At 36.9% G+C, this 20796-nt stretch overlaps 1 protein-coding gene across 1 annotated transcript in view; it reads right to left on the bottom strand.

Annotated features, from left to right (window-relative positions):
• LOC145292899 (uncharacterized) overlaps positions 1-20485 on the bottom strand; it is a 104533-nt gene extending 84048 nt beyond the window's left edge. Inside the window, exons 1-5 of the mRNA XM_080139034.1 lie at positions 20342-20485; positions 16701-16736; positions 5797-5847; positions 3589-3675; positions 1836-2033 (exon numbers count right to left, since the gene is read on the bottom strand). Of these exons, the coding sequence (XP_079995160.1) occupies positions 1836-2025 (190 nt within the window). The 5' untranslated portion in view covers positions 2026-2033; positions 3589-3675; positions 5797-5847; positions 16701-16736; positions 20342-20485. The remainder of the gene's footprint in view (positions 1-1835; positions 2034-3588; positions 3676-5796; positions 5848-16700; positions 16737-20341) is intronic.
• Positions 20486-20796: the final 311 nt, after the last annotated feature.

Raw genomic sequence — 20796 nt, 5'->3', positions numbered from 1 at the left:
ATTTCTATTACTTTTTATACAACTTTAATAGTTTATTTTGGAAGTATAATCCATAAAGAAAATAAACAACCCACTTTTAAAAGAGAAATTACGAGTTTTTTTTATATTTTATTCGCAGTTTCGTGTTAGGGGTGTCAAAAATTCCTACAAAAATTCTAATACACCTAGAGCACAACTAACTTGACCTTACAATATGTCTTGTGCTGTGTTTACCGTAATGCGGCCACTGTGACGATCGCCGGATAACAGATTATGCAAAATACAGGGTTGTTCAATATTTACCCTTACAGCTTTCTATTCTTATCTATATTTAGTGAATTTTCTTGAGTTTTTATCTTTTTCAGTTGTATATCGATAAAGTTTAACTTGAATATTACTTTTCACAAATGTTCTATGGTTTAGTGAAACGAATTGCTACTGTAGAGTTATTCAAATCTGGAAAATCTGCAGGAGACATTGTGAAGATCTTAAATGTGAACCGAATGTTTGTGTGGAGAGCAATAAAACGTTTCAAATCAAATGATGAGATCCAAATATTTGGTCTATCTTAGAGAATAAAGTCTCAGCTTCCCACCATACCAATTTGGAGGCCCTGAAAAAGAAATTAATGTAAGTAAGGAATGGTCCAAAATTCCACAAAAAATCATTCGTGACTCGTGTAGAGCATCCACCAAGCGTTTGCAGCAGGTTATTAATGCACAGGGCGGCTACATTGAATAAAGTTTGGATATTTTTAATCCAATAATACTATTGTATATACATTACAACCCCGGGGTTACGGTGACCTCGGGATACGGTCCCTCAGGTTACGATGTGGAATACGTTATATTTCCGGCCCCTGGTTACGGTATTTTCCCGGTCTTACGGTGTTATTTGATTATATACATGCGTATTATATACTGTACTGTATTTTGTTACTAATGTTTAATGTCGTATCCCGGCATTCTACTGTATTTACGTTTAGGTGATCTGTATTGTTTAATTTATTTGATAAATATGGACAAAAAATATTTTGTAACGTTAATTATTGAACACCCTGTATTTGTTAGTGAATGGAATGTGTGAGATTTCATCGTAGCTTGAATTCAAAGCTGAAGACAGAGAAATAAGTATGACGTTAAGCAATCAAAGTTAAACAACGTAACATACTTTTTGTAGCGTGTCTTCTTTATATATTTAGCTTGCCAGAGAAAATGCTGCTTGAAATAACTTGATGATAGACGGATAATAGATACCAAGTACCGATTTTCATTTTCATGTAACGTGGAAACTTACTGAGTTACAAACGATAACCGGCACTTAACACATATCCATAAAAAGCAACGTCACGCATAATCATTACAAATCCCCGTGATTGGAATACTTTTAACATAACAGTTTGAATCAAGATTTACGCTACAATGAATTCAAGCTACTTTGTGTCACCAACTTATATGAATTCCCATACGATGAGATGAGGTGCTGCTACGTTATAGGGATCAACAAAATACATTTCTCAGTTACACGTCGTTTCTTTTTAAATCGTAGATTTTATATCTACAGTATTCTTATTCTTTTTCATTCGGCAAAATCTGATGTGTTATTTGCTTTGCATGGACATCCAGTTCCCGTTGAACAATAAAGTTTCTAGGGAATATCACATTCACATTCGGTCCCCTGCCATGTACAGTATACAACTTCTAAAACTTAATAGACACTGTTTAATTAAAACATGAACGCATCTTGAGACATTTTCGCATAAATACGATCTGTTGTTCTTCTTATGTGACAAAAACAAACAGCATATAAAACATAACCTTCTTGTTGACAAATGATAATTTCTTTGTTGTAAATACCCGAATAAATCCATTTACGATGACACGCCACGTCGCACAGTTCAGTGTCGATTTCGTCAGCTGTTTTCGGCAGGCCTTTCACCTCTTTCAGGAGTGTCGATCTGCAGGGAACCCCCTTCGTAAAGGTTCGCAGGACTCTGTCCAAGTACCACGGGGTTGATGCCTTGTTCGGGTCGTTTTTGGCAATCATGCGCACACCTAGGAATACCAATAGAAGAATACGCTGAATCGATTAAAACAAGGGAAGATAATCAAATACAGATGATCAATGTTTTTTGAATTTTTTAGATGAGGACTGATTATTCATATTATTTACTTTCTTTGGACTACTATTCTCATCTTGATTGTTATTTTCACGACGTTTCGATCGATGTAACTTTCTTCGGGTGTATCTCATCGAACTTGGGAACATTTCTGTCGAACTCTGGAATCTTCCCAGAATTTCGAAAAGGGAACTCTTTATTTAATACATAAGGGTTCCGTTAGCTGTGACCTAGTAAAAGTTCCAAGAATTCGCAAATATATTTGGTGTTAGGCGCATTGAGGATTGAATCTTCAACCTCCAGAAGAGTATAAGTTACGGCTGCATTTTATTAAGTACTTTGTTCAGTACGGACGGAACAAGAGCATGCTACCCTCATGGATTAAATAAAGTTTCGTTCGAAATTCAGTGCAAATTCACGAGTTCGACCAAAAAAATTCCCGAGTTCGACAAGATACATCTTAAGAAGGTCGGAGGTTACATCAACCGAAAGGTTGTGAAAATAACACTCAAGATGAGAATAGTAGTCCGAAATGTCAAAATAATATGAACAGATGGTCAATCTGTGCGATTGTGCAACATGCATACCAGCTCTATTTCTATAAAGTCGGTTGTCATGACAACCAGAGACAGAACGAAATGAAGACAAGATTCAGAAATACAGATTTGACACCAGAGTTTCCCTCTAGATGATCTGACAAGATCTCCAGGTTCATTTCATCGAGTAAAATTACTCTTTCACCCATCTTCGTGGCTCTCTTGTTCGGTCGGCAGCACTAATCGTTTTATAACAGGAGCGCTACCTTAAAGAGAAATCAGGGAGGAAACTCAACCAATGAATAAGGAATCTTTTTTATATAGAAAAAGAAGAAAGGGAGGGTACTCTAAAACAATGAATAGGGATTCGCCTATAGATTTCGGTGATGAAACCTTACTTCAGACGAAATACTGATGAAAAGATAAAAGTAATGATAAAAAGAAAAGCAATGTAAATTGACCGGCATTAATTATATAACCAGACTTAAAAATCAACTTTATTGTGTAAGATTTATCATCAAGCGAACTATTTAATTAATGCCGTTACATACTAAAGCCCAATAGCCACTCGAGGATAAGAGTTAATGAGACTGCCTGTTGTGCAAGAAAGATAAGTAAAAGTGTAACACGTGACCATTGCAATTAAAAAAATACAAGGCAGTTTCTCGAACTGTATAGCTGTGTAGGCGTCATTGTAGGCGTGGCTAAAGCAACCATTTTGAGTAGCAGAAGGATCGAGATGTAAAAAGCAAAGAGGATACGACAAACTGCAAACTTAATGATGTTGGCATCGAGTTTTGCGGTTTAAAGTCTTTAAAGCTATTCATTTTATTGGTCAAAAATGGCAGAGAAATAATGGGTCATTTGATGAGATATGATTTCATTGAAAGGAATGTAGAAAGTTGGGAGGCGAGAGTCTTTTTAATGGATCTTCAACAGTATCACCCAACTTACCATATCGCTTGCGTTCACCAACCCTTCCGCAGATGCTGCATCTTGCCCATTCTTGCCAGGCAGTATAAAAAACCAGGTTTCTCGAAGCTGAAAGAAAAAAGAAAAATATAAACCAATAGACGCACGCACACACACACACACATATATATATATATATATATATATATATATATATATATATATATATATATATATATATATATATATATATTATAATAATTAGTAAATACCTACAAACACTAGTGTTTCATCTTTCCGGAAATCATCAGTGCAGGGTGTCACGATTAACACCAGTCGATGGATTCGAACCCGACGGCAGAAACCATCCCTGGCTTCATTAGCAAGGACCTAATCCATTCGGCTTCCGTTAACTGGCGAGAAATGCTGTTGAATTTTAAGCATTTATTTTTTTATTGTTGTTTAATTTGTAGAAAGCGTTTACTTAATGATGAATATGCAAAATATTTTTGTAGATTTCTAAGTTCTCATATAGATTGCTAGAGAGAAAAGGAATATATATACACATATATATATATATATATATATCCATTCCATCACTCTCTCTCTTTCTCTCTCTCCCTCTCTCTCTCTCTCTCTCTCTGTATATATACAGAGAGAGAGAGAGAGAGGGAGTGAGATAAAGCGAGAGAAAGATGGAAAGAGATATAGGTAGATAGATTAATTTATTGGTTTATTCATTGATTAATATATATATATATATATATATATATATATATATATATATATATATTACATTAGATGCTATCTTGATAAAGAAATGCTGGATTTTACAAATAGAGCAATTATATAATTAGACTTTCTAAGGATTTTAGAATTCAGATCTAAATAGATTTTTACAAAAAATTGAGCCAGCCCCAGCTACGAAGTGTTTTCGGTGATCCACGAGGCGTAACTGCGTGTTACACATATTTCAGATGTCATCATTCGGTGTGGCAAACATGTGCTTGACATGCAGGTTCAGGAAGACATCTTCAAACAGGATGCAGGTCCTCCATTACAAGACGGACTCTCTTGTTGCTTATTCGCCTTGTCGCCTGCCTGCCAGGCGAGTTTATTTTCGGAAGGGTACCTTCCCAGTGAAATAATGCGCCCCCAAGATACCAACCTGAAAAATTCTACGCTTCCAGACAGTACGTACCAATATATAATATGGTATATAGGTATATCGGCAAACGCTGGCTTACCTAATTGAAGCGAAAGTGGGTGATTGTCAGGCTATAAAATACGAAATATTCAGAGAGAATTTTTCAGTAACAAGGAAAGGAATATTATTGAAAGAGATTAGGTATGTTAAAACAATAAAATAGATTAAATATTTAATAATAACTTTGGAATTTTAAAAACATAAATTTAGTTTGTATGTTTCAATTGTTCGGACAAATATTCTCATCTTGCATGCTTAACGTAATAGCTATTTGTTCATGTTTTTATTTATAGCCTTGCAGCAAACATGTGTCCATAGCTCAGGCATTAATGTATTAATGTCAACCGTAAATCCTAAGTTAAACGTTTTGGCTTCGATTCTCAGTGGTAGCGCACGAGTAATTTTTTTTAACTTTTGAAATCATTACTATATATTGGGTCCAATATAATTTTCATATATATTTTGATTGCAGAAATTCTCCTCGTACCAAACTACCGTATGTTTGCAATAACATCTGCCACATACAAATTTATTATGTCTAAACTATTATTCACCATCTTATGTAACTTTAGAACACCGTTTTATACACATTTATTCGTTATAATAAAATAGTACATTATATCCTAGGATAAACATCATCACGATCATTAACATATTTAGAGGAAGTAGTTACTACTTTTCCCTCTAAATCTTAAGTCTTAATGCCGCCACCAATCAACACCGGGAATTGATATAGACATTATATATATATATATATATATATATATATATATATATATATATATATATATATATATATATATATATATATATACCGCCCTGTCTACCTTCATAACTGGTTCATAAACTCATACACAAACCATTACCAGTTGTTATTATACGAATCGAGTTACCCAACACAACTAATGGTGTGATATTAATTTCAATTATCAAGTTGCTTTCAGGTAACTTTGTAGTACGTGGTTATTTTTTTCTCGTTTAGTTTTTATATAGTTTATCTGATTCAGAGAATTATTAAAGATAAAAAGTTGAATTGTACTTACGTAAAATGATCTTCTTTTGTGGTTTTGGACGACCATGACCATAGAAGGAAACTGCAAACGAAAGCTTAATTATACATATATATATATATATATATATATATATATATATATATATATATATATATATAATTTCTGAGATTACATAATTATTTCAACGTGTTTGCATATCAAAATCCAAAAAGAAAAGGAAGAATATGAGAGAAGATAAAAGAGTAAGAAAATAATATGTATCGTACATACACATCTACGTAGGGAGTCGTCTGTTCAGACTTTATGTCTATAAGAAAATTAGGTTAAACAGAGATCGCTATTTAACATACAACTTCATTGAGGAAGAGGGAGGGGGTTTCCTTTAGTAAAAGAGTGAGGGTGTTTATAATTGCCTAAATTAATGAGTGTTAAAATCCAAATTTGTCGTTTATAATTTAATATGATATGTAATATTTATTTTTTTACTATTTATCTTAGAAAAACTAAAGGCTTAATTTCTTTATCAACGAATATAGAAGTTGTAAGTTAATTTAAATTTTGAAATTTTTAAGTTAAGAGTGAAGATAAACTTATATATATATATACTAATAATGGCTAATGATAATTTTTTAATTTTTTAACATTTAGAATGATAGAATGATGAAAAAAAGTTACTGAGTAAAAAGGACAGAGATTTAATATAATAAAGTATATTATTTGAATATAGCAATTATATGTGCTAACATAAGAACAGTGAATTCAAATATACCACACACACACACACATATATATATTATATATATATATATATATATATATATATATATATATATATATATATATATATATATATATATATATATATATATATATGCTCGAATAGGGTGATTAAAAGAGTTTCTGTGTGCCCGACAAATATATTAGTGGGATTATGTTTATATCGTACTCTTGCATAATTTGACCCGAATTCTCGTGAATTCTCGTGAAGCATGAATCGGGCGACACCGGCAATTATCGGTGTTAGCCGAGAGTTGTTCAAATGTTAAAATGCTAACTCGATTTTTTATTTTATTTATTTTTTATTTTTTGTTCTGTTATGTTTTTAGTAATTTTTAAGGTGATATTAATGGGGGCGGGGTGATTTTTTTATTTTCTGATTAGTTACTTATTTATTATTTATTATTATTTTTTTAATTGAATTTTTGAGAGTTTGATTAGTCAAAGAAAAAGCGCTATCTAAATGGAAGCAGACAACATTCTAATTGGAAGAAAGTGACTAAACCAACAGCAAAAAAAGAAAAGCTGACAAACAAATATAATATATAAGATATCCATATCAAACTCTCTTCAGCGAATACTCGTCTCGAGACGAGTATTGGCTGAAGAGAGCTTGATATGGATATCTTAAACGGTCCTAACTATCGGGCTTGAAACCGACGGCACCAATGACTTGTCTCATCTAACAACTTTCTGTACATAAAATATAAATACACTCTTATATTTCGGATTTTCCTTTTAATTGAGCACTCTGCTGGATTTCTTTTTCCAAAAACACTAATCATATATATATATATATATATATATATATATATATATATATATATATATATATATATATATATATATATACGCTACAATCAGCTTTCCGAAATAATTCTGTGTTTAATTTTACTCATGAGTTACACAAGAACAATATAATGTATCTATCTAGATGTGTTAATAGATTGTTACAACGAATTCTCTACTTGGACCTATAAACACCCGAATAATAAAAATCCTTGTACGCTGAATTATTTAAGTGAGTGCCCCTATCGGTACAAAACTGTTTTAATTGACAACTTACTAACCCGAGCTAACTTAATATCCTCTTCCCCAACTATGATAGAATTCAACAATATTAAACAAACGTTAGTTAATAATGGATATCCCAACCATGTTATTGATGAAAAAATTGGGAAATTAAAAAATATTCACCGTAATAATACAGGATACACATATAAAACTTTATTATAAAAATCAAATGCATTATAATTATAGAACAGACGAAAAAGTATTAAAAATATTATTAATAAAAATGTTCAACCTATAGACCTTAACAAAAAATAAAATAAAATTAATCATTTACTATAATAAATTTAAAACCTCTAACCTGATTATAACTAATAACTCCTCCCTTCGACTGAGTTGCTTGGTAGGACTAACTTAGTATGTGAAGTCAAATGCTTTTTTAGAGACTGTGCCTCCGCCAATAAAGGTTAAAACATATATAGGTTCGACTATCAAAACTTTGTCCAGGAGATTAACCATGCATCGCTTAGAAAACAGCGCAATATTTAACCACATGACTAACCAACATTCCTGACCTCTATTCCAATTTAGGAAGATTTTAATTGACAACACATCTGTACTTGAGCAAACCAACAATAAACGAAAACTTGAAATACTAGAAGCATTACTGTTAATATCTAAAAACCTACTATTAATAAAATAAACTTTAGTAATAATAATAACATTTTGAAATGTTTGTAGAGTTATTTATTTTAATAACTTTACAAACATTTCAGGATGTTATAAATTTTAACCACTGGAAAAGGATAAAATGAATAAATGAAATAAAATAATTAACTAATGAAGAAAAGAGAAGAGGAGGAAAAAACATACACACACACACGTTGTATGTTTTAATCCAGAATATGAATGCACATTCTAATACCATCTTCACCTTTGATATGAATTTTCTCCGGGGAACTTGGTACAATTTTAAAACATTTCAATGGACACAAATAGGTTGGATTTATTTCGGTTCATTTTCATTTTGTACTCTTTTTAATTCAATTTTCACACCAAACAAGGCACAATGCCACTTTAAAATATGGAGCTACTACCGGGGACATAAGTTGCAGGAGTATTATAAAGGGAGATGAGCAGTAAGATGTCTGTTCACATTACATTTGAACTTCTGCATGTCGGTGCAGTTGGGGAAGCAGAATCCCGGAAGGGAGTTCCAAAGTCTAGTAGTTCTAGGGAAGAAACTGTTGGAGTAGAAGGCTTTCTTACACTTATGGGATTTCTACTGTGTAGAGGTGGGATTTAGCTGCTTGTTGGGTTTGCCAGGGTTATTTACGTCGAGGGGATATAAGTGCTTGTAGCTCGTCAAAGCAATCACCATTAAAGTACTTGTAGAACAGGCAGAAGGATGCAACATTTTGTGGATGGGACAGAGATTGAAGTTTAGATGACAGTTCAGGATCTATCAGGTTTGCAACTCTCTTTTGAACCCTGTCCAAGACTGAGAGACTAGTAGCAGATGCATCAGCCCAGATGTGATAACAGTACTACATACATGGGCGAATTGTGGCCTTCGAGATGTACAGTTTAATTTCAAGCGTAAGTAGTTTTCTAGCACGGTAGAGAGAACCCACCGTCTTCGCGGCAGCCTTGGCAATGCTCTCAATGTTCCCTGTAAACTTGTCAATGCTCTCATGTTCCCTGTGAACGTTAGGCCGAGGAGATTAAAAGAAGTACTTTCAGATAATGTGTTTTTGGCCATAGGTATTGGTGGTAGAGAAGGTTTCTTGTAATTATTGAAGAAAACAAGTTTAGTCCTGGGAGCATTGAATGTGACCATCCATTTTTCACCTATTTCACTACAGATTGGAGGTTTTCCTTTAGTGTTTCTGCCATTTCCTTAGATATGTGTTTATTTGTTCTCTTCTCGTGCCTGTTATAGAGCGTGGTGTCATCAGCAAATATACGCATCTCCAAAACAATTTTATCAGGGAGGTCATTTATGAATATCAGGAATAATAAAGGTCTTAAGACAGACCTCTGAGGTACTCCCGCATTTATATCATATTGTTTAGATGTACGACCGTCGAGGGCAACCTGGATTCTTCTCTTACTTAAGAAGGATTTAATTACGTTATGTATTCTTCCAGTGATACCATATGATCTGATTTTCCTTAGAAGACCATCGTGCCATACCCTGTCAAAAGCCTTAAATATATAAAGGGCTACCGCTCTACCCTCCCTTGCTTTGCCCAGTGAATGGTATATACGTTCAGAGAATACAGTTAAGATATCTGCTGTGGAACGAGCTTGCCTAAATCCATATTGATAAGGGGTTAGAAGTTTAGCAGCTGTAAAGTGATGGACTAGAACTTGATTAATTATGGACTCAAATATTTTGGCGAAAAACGGGAGGAGGCTAAAGGGACGATAATTTAATGGATCAGTTCTTTCTGTAGAATTCCTGAAAACTGGTACCATAGAAGCAGTTTTCTAGCAGTCTGGATAACCTCAAAATGTTACAGATAGGATACTGACAATTCTTTATGCAATCCAAACCATCTATCATACAAATTCACTATCTCTTTTTCATATCTCTTGTGAAAAGAAAACCAACCAAATGTGTCTACCATATCAAATCCAACTCACATTCAACACATGCTACATGATTGCACTGATTTTGTAGCAACAAAAGATAATTTTTATTTAAAAAATATTTAGGATCTATTAAAATAACCCCCCATATCATACTTTTATACCTAAAAAAATTAGCCTTTAAAAAAAAAATAAAAGGACATGTCACTTATACGTCAGCTAAAGGTTGACATGCCGTAAAACCCAACAAAAACAAAATAATCTCTCTCTCTCTCTCTCTCTCTCTCTCTCTCTCTCTCTCTCTCTCTCTCTCTCTCTCTCTCTGGCCAGTATCCTATATCTCTGCACAACCACCATTCGCCGTACACGAAGTATTGTCGCCAACTCTGGGATGGTGCAGCAACCGCTAGCCCCTCTCTTTGATGGGATGCAAAAAGAATTTCTAGACTACAATTTGTCTGTCAAGTTCTAGCCTCTGTTGAATCGTGGCAATGATGAAATGTTTTATAAGTTCTTCCACGAAATGTCTCCCGATTATTTTATTGCACTTCTATCTCTCAATTTAAATACTCTGGCCTTCCCGACGGACAATAAAATCATATCCCTTCACTGTAGAGGTCCCTAGAAGATTTTCTACTCGAACATCTCCATTCGAATTGCTTTTCTTTGGAATTCCCACCCTGCTCTCTGTTTCGTCAACCACGGCAACATACAGAAATTTAAATGCAATGTGAACAAAATGTTATATTTTGGGTTTCATTAAAAGAGAGTCTTAGAGAGAGAGAGAGAGAGAGAGAGAGATGTTGTTGTAAGAGATTGTTCATGTTATGACGATTCATGTATATTAAAAATATGTTCATTCTTAGGTTAATAGATGTGTTGCTATGTGAAGCTCTTAGAGTGAGGAGATAGTGTTCAGACAGTCTTAGTGTAGATATGAGATGTAGATTCACATTGTGGATATGAGATGTGTATGTCACGACATTTTATAACACAGACATATAATAACAATTCACTTTACCTTTTTGTGAGAATCACAAACACAAGGAAGAGCTTTATCAAAAATACATGATGGGTTTATTTCTTCACGGCCGGCCGTGGTTTTCATCATCAAGAATTCAAAGCTTCACATTTTAGTTTAAAAGTGATCGTCTCGCTTCCTAGACGTTCGAATTCCCAGACCCTCTCTGAGTTTCTCACTGACTGACTATCTCTAACTAACTAACTCTCACTTCCTATATTGATAAATCCATGCATGTCCGGCCACGTGAGCAAAATTCACGTGTTTCAACATGCGCGACTTTGCACATTTCCGACATTATGATTTCCCAATAACCTATTTTTTCTTTGATGTTTTTACAAAGGAATTCAACCTACATATCTAATTTATTTAACCCATATTTTATTATCCACATTCTTCTAACAATTGAATAGTTTGTGTTCGTTACAACTCTACTTTCAACCGAATCGTTGTTTGTTTCGTTCACCACACTCTTTTCTTCTACCTCTTCTTTTACACACGTCCGTTCGCTTTAGTGACTAAAAAATCGTCCCTTCCCGCTTTCCTTTCCTCGTTATTTATGGAATCAGGGTACGAGATTCTCCAAGATTCCACGAGACTTTTTTCCACATAAACGCATGCGGGCGCCATCTTGATTCTTAGTTTGTGTTCTGCAGGCACAAACGCGCAACCGCTTTAACCGTAAGCCACTTCTTTCTCCACACTCCCCCCTGATCTCATGATCACAGAGACGACAGGGGGATGGTGATCGCCACCGTCGGGTGTTTCTACGAAGGGGGACAGTGCTGCTCTCGTCTTCTCGTGCGCTCTCATCCACCGCCCGATGGTCGGGGAAGGCTTCATCTCCATGGAGGTTACTGATATCAGAGTCACTGCTTGATAGGGGTGGTGCAAACCAAAGTGATGGCCCACTCGTCTCAGAGTCAGAATCACTCTCATCGTCCACTGGAGGTGGTACATGTGTCGCCGGCCGTAGGTCCCTAACGTGACGGGGTACGCCATCAACCTGGACACACTGCTGACTAACCACATCGGTCACTGTGCCTCGTTTATACTTGTCAGTACATCGGTTTCCTGGCGGCTTCACCCAGACAGTATCCCCTTTGGCATATCGATTCCGTTCTATCTCAGTGGCCACCGTTGTATCGGGGTGGATTCCTTTTTCTTGGACACGGTACTGATAGATTGCGTTTGCAGGCGCCGTTCCTGGAGAGACGCCATCCTTTGGCATGAGATTATACCAGTACACAGCTTCTGCGATGGTGCACTGCTTCCTGGCTGCAATTGTTTTTATGCTGCGATGGCTTCTCTCAGCTATACCATTGCCAGAAGGCACATAAGCGCATCTAAGCCGCAGCCGCACACCCCATTCTTGTAAGAACTGCCTCATCTGATAGCTGCAAAAGGCTGGGTCGTTGTCCGTCAGCACTTCATCGGGCGCACCTCTTTCACAGAACACGGATGACAGCTGGCGAATAATGTTGCAAGAGTTCTGGCGCCCGATGAGTCTCCAGACTGCGAAACGTGTAAGCCCACAATCGATGAGGGTAAGGAAGTGGTTGCCACCGTAGTGTGTGATGTCCATGCCCACTCTCTGCCACTTACCACTCACTCCCAACTCCCCTTTCTTCCATCGTGCTGGAGCTGGGTCGATGGATTGGCAGGCCTCGCAACTTTCCACCACTCTTCGGATATCTTTTTTTCCTACTCCTGGATCAATCATCTTGACAAAGTACAGTGTCCGCTTGATGCCAGGATGTCCACACTGTCGATGAATGTCCATGATGCGCGCTGCATCCACATTACACACAACTGCTGCACATGTGTTTTGCAGATTATCAGCATCTCTCCGAGCACCAGCCAGAAGCCATCGTTGAGGGACTCTAGTCAAAGCATCTGCTCTGTTGAGCGCAGACCTGATCAACACTACGTCCACGGTCAGGTCGTACTCTGTAATGGTGTCGACCAAGGTGGCAAGCCGTCTTCGAATTAACATCTCACTCGATGCTCGTGTCGTCAGCCGTGTTCTTCCACTTAATGCATCGGTTATCCACCGATGAGTGCATGCCGAGTCAGTCATGATATGTAGAACCTTGGCGTGCCATTGAAGCGCCAAGTTAACGCCCTTCAATGTGGCATCAAGTTCGGCCAGGTTTATGTGCCTCGAATCATTCTCTGGCAGAAGCCAACAGGTATCTTCAATAATGGAATCATTAACTGCAAGGGCAACTCCAAGGGCCAGTGAACTAGCATCCACACAGACCGTGAACTCATTCCCGCTGACGCACCACTTTCCCTGAACGGGGTCATCACTGGTCACTCTGGACAAAGTCTCTGTCAACATGCTCCTTAGGGTGACATCGTGTACTGCATCGTCCCATCCCGACGACACGGCTGTTGCACGTCTCTTTATGGCTGCCACGGCCACCCTGAGCCAACCGCACACAGGGAAATGGCCTACCATCTTTCCACAAAGTGAAAACACTGTTCGTCGAGTTATGTTTGATGGGACCTTGGGAACGTGACTTCCTCTTCTCCAGCAAAGTCCCTCCTTGCTATTGCGCACGTGCAGGCCGAGAACTTTTGCTCCATCGCACAGACGCTCTGGTTCCTTACATGTCAGTCCAAAGCTTTCAAAGTGCATTCTAACCGATTGCGCTGACATGAGGTTCTCATTGACGAATATATCATCGATGTATGAGGATGTTGCTTGTTGCACTGCCTCATCCTGCTGCCGGATAGCATGCATGATTGCTGTCATAATGCCTGGGGCCACATTTAGACCGAACCCTAGTCTGGTTAGACAATATCGGGTTCCTCTAATTTCCACAGTCTGAAATGGCCACAATTTCTTCTCAATGCGTATTTGCAGATAGGCCCTGCGTAGGTCCAAAGTTACCACGTTCGATCCCTGCTGTCGCCACTCCCTTAATTTGGGTCGACATGCTCATTGAGCTCACGGTAGTCTAGGACGGGGCAGACCTTTTGTTTGGTCTCTTGTACGACGGCCATCAAGGGAATCAGTCCTCGCGGGGGGCCAAGCTCATCCTCTGGGTATGGAAGAAGCCAGCCATTGTCGATCCACGTTTACAGTTCTTCTTCATACTGTTCCCTTAGCCACATGGGTGGGGGATATTCCGATAACCGGTTTTGCAAGGATATTGGTGGCTGATCGTTTGACCACTTCCAAGACGCTGTCCATGCATTGGTGTTTCTATCATACTCTGCATGAAAGTCAGGCTCGTCGAGAGATGGCAGCACAAACATGTTCCTCACATCGGGAGAACTGTACCTTGCCGGTTCTGTCCACGGTAATTCCACCCAGTTGTGTAATCAAGTCCATACCCAGGAGTAGGTCGTACCCAAGAAGCTCTCCCTCCATCACCAGGGCTCGCACGGCTACTGCAGGCCCGTCGTTGATGCTTGCACGGATAATGCTCGCCCCACAAGAGGATAGTGAACCTCCGCCTACAGTTAGTACCGGAATTCTCTCTGCTTTCCAAGTGGCACAGCATATCTTGCTTACGAGAGTCTGGGTGCACCCAGTGTCCACAAGCGCGAGGCGCTCGCTTCCATTAATGTGTATGCTTACAGTGGGTAGCGCCCTGCTCAATGACGATCTGGGGAGAAGACTGGTGCTGTAGCTTCTTCCCCTTGCCCGTTTCCCGGACAGGTGCGGGCCAGGTGTCCGCGTTTTTTGCACTTGTAGCACTGCGGCCCGTCAAGTTTCCGAGTTAGTTGACGTGACGAAAGACAATCACGGGCCAAATGGTTGGGTCCTCCACACTTATAGCAGGTTGTAGCTGCGCCCAGGTCCTGCAATCCAACCTGTGATGGTTGTACAGCTGCCACTTGGTCTATAGTGTTAGGGCTTTTCTTTAGTATTGCTCGTGCCAGCGCCAATACTTCCGATATGTCCATCTTGGGATGAGGCACGGAGCAGATCTTCCACACTCTTAGGTAATCCTGCAACAAAGGCGCACACCAAGCCTTTGTCTGACATCCCTCCAAAAAGGACCGATAGCTTTTTTAGCTCAGCCAGATACACATCCACCGTTTCCCCGGGATGTAATTTTCGGGCCATGAATTCCTTCCATGCAGTAATTGCTGCAAATGCTGTAAAAAGGACGCGCTTGATGCAGGCAAAATCTGTTTTTTCCTCATCAGCCAACTGCTGGTATACTGCATATGCTCCCCCAGTGAGGCGCATTGGGACCACGCATTCTATACGCTTCACCCCACTGAGCTGACATATTAATTCTGCTTTTTCCACCCATTCCTGCACTGAGTGATCAGTGCTACTGCCATCAAACAGGGGAATTAGCTTGGGGTCAAATCCTGACGTCAAGCCGAAATAGCTTGTGTTCGTTACAACTCTACTTTCAACCGAATCGTTGTTTGTTTCGTTCACCACACTCTTTTCTCCTACCTCTTCTTTTACATACTTCCGTTCGCTTTAGTGACTAAAAAATCGTCCCTTCCCGCTTTCCTTTCCTCGTTATTTATGGAATCAGGGTACGAGATTCTCCGAGATTCCCCGAGATTCAGCGAGACTTTTTTCCACATAAACGCATGCGGGCGCCATCTTGATTCTCAATTTGTGCTCTGCAGGCACAAACGCGCAACCGCTTTAACGGTAAGCCACTTCTTTCTCCACATAGTTTATTTATTATTTATTTCATCAGAATTAACAATTTACTGGCCATTCCATTTAAACCTATTGTTCTTTAAAAATTATATCCAAGGTTTGATTTCTGCTTTCTCTAATTTTATTTTCATTTTAAGTAATCTCTATTTTTATACTTACATGAAAAGGGGACAGCCCTTATCATGTAACATCAAATCTTGCTGCTCAACTCCTCACGAAGATTATTTCATATAAATTTGGCCTCTATCAGAGCAGCTTCTTATACTTAATAGTAATATGCTTCTTTGAGTTGAGTAAAAGGTTTTTAAATAAATGCTTGTGCAGATCTAAGCCAAAATGAAGCCTTGTGCTAATCCTGGGCCTCGATTTTGTCACCGGTTTGCTTAAAAGGTTTTACGTATTTAAAAATAACATAAGTGTGTTATCTGTTATATAAACGACAAACATATATGTGTTAAAGCTTAAAAAATATTAAACAAACATCCACTGGGATCAACTGGACCAGGTATCCTCGGGAGGGGTCAGTTATTTTCAATGTTATAGAGGTAGAAAGAGGTATGAAGAGATGAAGGTGAGAAAAAAGAGGGAAGAGCGAGACGGATTTAGAAAGGTGGAAATACATGATTTTTAATATAAAGATGTTGCACATACTTTTTACCTTCTATTTTTTGTTTTTTGTTTGTTTTATTTTGTGCCCTCCGAGGGGGGGGGGGCAACGCGGAGTAGCGCTGCTAGTTTATTATAATGCAAGGTTTTAAATATTTTGTTTCGGGATTGTTTACATGTTTTTCTTTATTCATCTTGCTCATTTTTGAAATGTAGTATTAAATAGTTTCATCGAAACTTATGAAAGATAAATAAAGAAAAGTTGATAACATTTACCTTGTTTTATTTTTTGGAAACCGATTGGTGGTAAGACTGTAATTAGAGAGAAAATAGACAATTTTACAAATATTATGTTTATTATCTTTTAATACATATGATATATAAAAAAGGGCAGATATATATATATATATATATATATATATATATATATATATATATATATATATATATATATTCTCTAAATGTAAGAATATTGATTAAATACAATATATATATATATATATATATATATATATATATATATATATATAGGGTGACCCAAAATAAGTGGGCCCCAACTCTAATTAGGTCCCGTTTCTTAGTGTTTTGTCCGAATGAAATGAAACTTTGGTAATAACTAGTTTATTATATTCAAAACATCACATCAAAACAGTAGGGTCTTTGACCTTTTTTTCTTGGTTCTACAGCATATGTTTTAGATGGCCTCCATTTAGCTTTTGTTTTTTGTGGGTCACCCTGTATATATATATATATATATATATATATATATATATATATATATATATATATATATATATATATATATATATACATAAATATCAGAATGATTTATGAGGAGGAGTTTATTAATCAAAGAGAAGCAAACACCAAAATCAAATATAAATATAGTTATTTATATTTTAATACCAACCAAATGAAAAAGCTCAATACAATCACTGAGGGTGGTAGAGCTTAGGATAAATAATAATGAGAACAGATTTTCAAAGTTTAGTTATACAAACGGTTTTCATTTCCTTAATCCGCGGAGTTTCAAAGAATGTTATTTCTTCTCATCAGAGGAAATTATTAGCGAAATAAACCGAACAATAAAAACCGTTTGTATAACTCAACTTGGCAAATTTGTTCTTATATATATATATATATATATATATATATATATATACATATATATATATATATAAATATATATATATATGTGTGTGTGTGTGTGTGTGTGTGTGTGTGTGTGTGTGTGTGTGTGTGCGTGTGTGTGAAAGGATTTTATTACTCTTGATTTTATTACTCTTTATTAATGTATTCTCATTAACGTGTCTTAAATAAGATTACGAATAACATTACCCAAACACTGTCTTTTATTTACAAGAAATCACCGTTTATCAAGGCTGTCAGACCAGTCAAGGATAAGTGTTAATGAGTGTCATAAGATCGTTGGGGCAATACCGTAATGATGAGTAGCGGTAGAAATTGGGTAGAATTTGATTATTTAAAGGGACGGCTCAAAAAGAACTTGTTTACATTGAACTTGAAGACGAACATATTGTAGTCATCTGGAAAGCAACCCTGCTGTATAGAATTCCACGGACGGGTCTAGGAAACAAACTTTGTTCATGGAATTTCCGTTTAGTTTTAAGCACAGATAGAAGGTAGGGGAAATTGTTGATAGTGGTTGTAGTTAGACGAGTGTTTGCTGTGAATATTTTTCAGAGGAATCATAGAAAATGACGATAGAGCAGAAATAAACTCTTTTGCGGGGAAAGAGGTTGTACGGAGGAGAAAAGAACTTGGCTTATTTGATTTCGAAACCGATTTTGAACTCTGTCAAGGCAGGAAAGGCTGTTTTCAACAGCTCTTGTGCAGCTGTGGCAACTGTACTCCATCTTAGCGTGCATTTGGCTCATGTACATGTAGAGGATTGCATCGAGAGTAAGATATCATAAGGAACTGTATAATGATACAGATATTTTTCCAGTGATCTTGGCAACAGATTTGTTGTAAGGCTTCTATTTTAGGTATCTTTGAAAATAAATCCTAATCGATATGAATGTTTGCAAAAAAGTGCGTTCCCGTTAGATCTTGGTTGCCATCTGTATTTAGAAGGATTTTACCAAGATTCTTCAATATTAAATTTGAATATGAATGAAAAAACTATTGCACAATGACGAATCATTACTTACTTGTAAATCAGTGTGTCGTGGCACAATTATATGACTTATCTCCCTTGAATTTATATCTTATTATTCTCCTCTGGATTTATTCTGTTTAACGTTAAGGAATTTACGCGAAAGCCTGAAATTTTGTTCTGCCCACTTAATTTAGAACGAGATATTACTCACTTTTTTGTGGGTCCTTTAAAGCCGTCGGACGTGTGCATAACGTTTACGTTGTATCCTCCATGTACCTTTTCTGGAAGTAGTCGCATAGACTCTCAGAACATGCATAAAATAACGTGAGTAATATATACTTTTATATTTATTACGTGTAACTCTCTATCTCCGACTCGGAAAAATGGGTTCTTTATCATTGCATTTGGGACCATAATGTATCTATTTTTAAGTAGGTATGCCTGTTGTGGTCCACTTGTATATAATATTGTGTGCCACCTGATATGTTTCCACAATCCCTTTTTACATTTTTCTTCATCACACTGTTTATCCGTGAATATGTTCGTGTATCTAAATACTGTTGCCCTTTTCTTTTCCTTCATATACTCGTGTGTGTTATCCACGATCACACAAAACGACGACAACTTGCGCGGGAGAAAGATACATCCGAGAACGTGGTCGCAAAAATAATATAAAAGTTTGAATATAAAATATTATTTGAATTACTATTCACATCTAAGATAATATTTTCACAACGTTTCGGCTGATAAAACAACTGACCTATCTTCAGCTACATATTATCGAACTCGAAAATCTTTATAACAAACTCAGAAATCTATACGGAATTTCGAACTGAACTCTTTATTTAATCCCCAAAGGTAGATCGTTCTCGTTCCGCCAACCATGACCAAGTAGAAGTCCTAAGTGGGCAAGTTTTACGTTTACTCTTACAATCGTCTGCAATGAATAATCCACGTATAATACAAAACTATCAATCCTCGTGTTATTTGGATATTTGGATAACGGTTCTCATTTTAAGTGTTATTTCCACAACGTTTCGGTCGATGTAACCTCCGACCTTCTTCAGGAATATCTTGTCAAACTCCCGAATCGTTCTGTCGAACAGAATCCTTTATTTAATCTATGAGGTAGCATGAGCGGGTAGAAATATTAAGTAATTTGCAATTGTGTTCTTAGTATCACCCGCACTGAACACACACACGCGCACGCGCACGTGTGTGTGTGTGTGTGTGTGTGTGTGTGTGTGTGTGTGTGTGTGTGTGTGTGTGTGTGTGTGTAACAAGTAGTGATCCAAAGAGACAAGTAGTAATATTATATATCTAAAAAACAAGAATACATTTAAGGCTCCCAAAATTTATGCCCGAATTGTCCGCAAGGACCCGTGGCATAATGGATAAGCGACTCTCTTTTAGAGGTTGATGGTTCAGTCCTCGGTGCGGTTGATACTAAGGATACAATTGCGAATTACTTCAGATTTTTACACGGCTATAGCTGACAGAATGAAGTTCCCGACTTTGACAGAAACATTCTCGGATTCGATAAGTTACACCTGAAGGAGGTCGAAACATTGTGACAGAAAAACTCAAAATGAAAATAATACAAATGAGAAATCCTAAAAAATTCCGAAACATAAAATCATATTAGATTTTGATGAGTAAATGATATTGAAAATTAGAGAAAATATTTTGTAAGTCGTCTAGGGTCGTTCGAGAATTTGGGGATAAATAAAGACTTCAGCTTTCTTTTAATACTTTTTGGTTTCTGCGTTTATTTATTTTCAAGAATGTATTTTACCGTCCAAATGATAAAAGAAGCGAATTTTTCCAGGAACGGAGAGAAGTTTCGTTAAAGTCGAAGAAGCATTTGTCTTAATGGCGACGGAATTCAAAATGGCGGAATTCTCTCTAGGCAGGCAGAAATAGCCACCGGCATCGGCTGAAAAGAAAGAAAAAGAAGAACCGTCACTGATATATAATAAAGAAAGTCTTCTTATTATGCGTGTGTAATATGATCAACAAACTTAGTGCAAAAATGTGAAAGAATCAAAAACAGAAAGTGAACCAATATTTCTGAGATGTTAGTAAAGACACCCGAAGTTATCCCAGAAGGAATATGCATGATCTGACATAAATATAACAAGAACGATATTCTTAAGATGCGCCCATAAAATCTGTGCGTTTAACTATAAAAATATTACTTCAAACTTAAACATAACAAACTCATGTCACGTCTGCCTAATTACTAAGCAC

The sequence above is a fragment of the Euprymna scolopes genome, chromosome 14 (genome assembly GCF_053919585.1).
Source record: "Euprymna scolopes isolate OS-2025 chromosome 14, ASM5391958v1, whole genome shotgun sequence".
Lineage (NCBI taxonomy): Eukaryota > Metazoa > Mollusca > Cephalopoda > Sepiida > Sepiolidae > Euprymna > Euprymna scolopes.
This window is presented reverse-complemented; position numbering and strand designations above follow the sequence as displayed.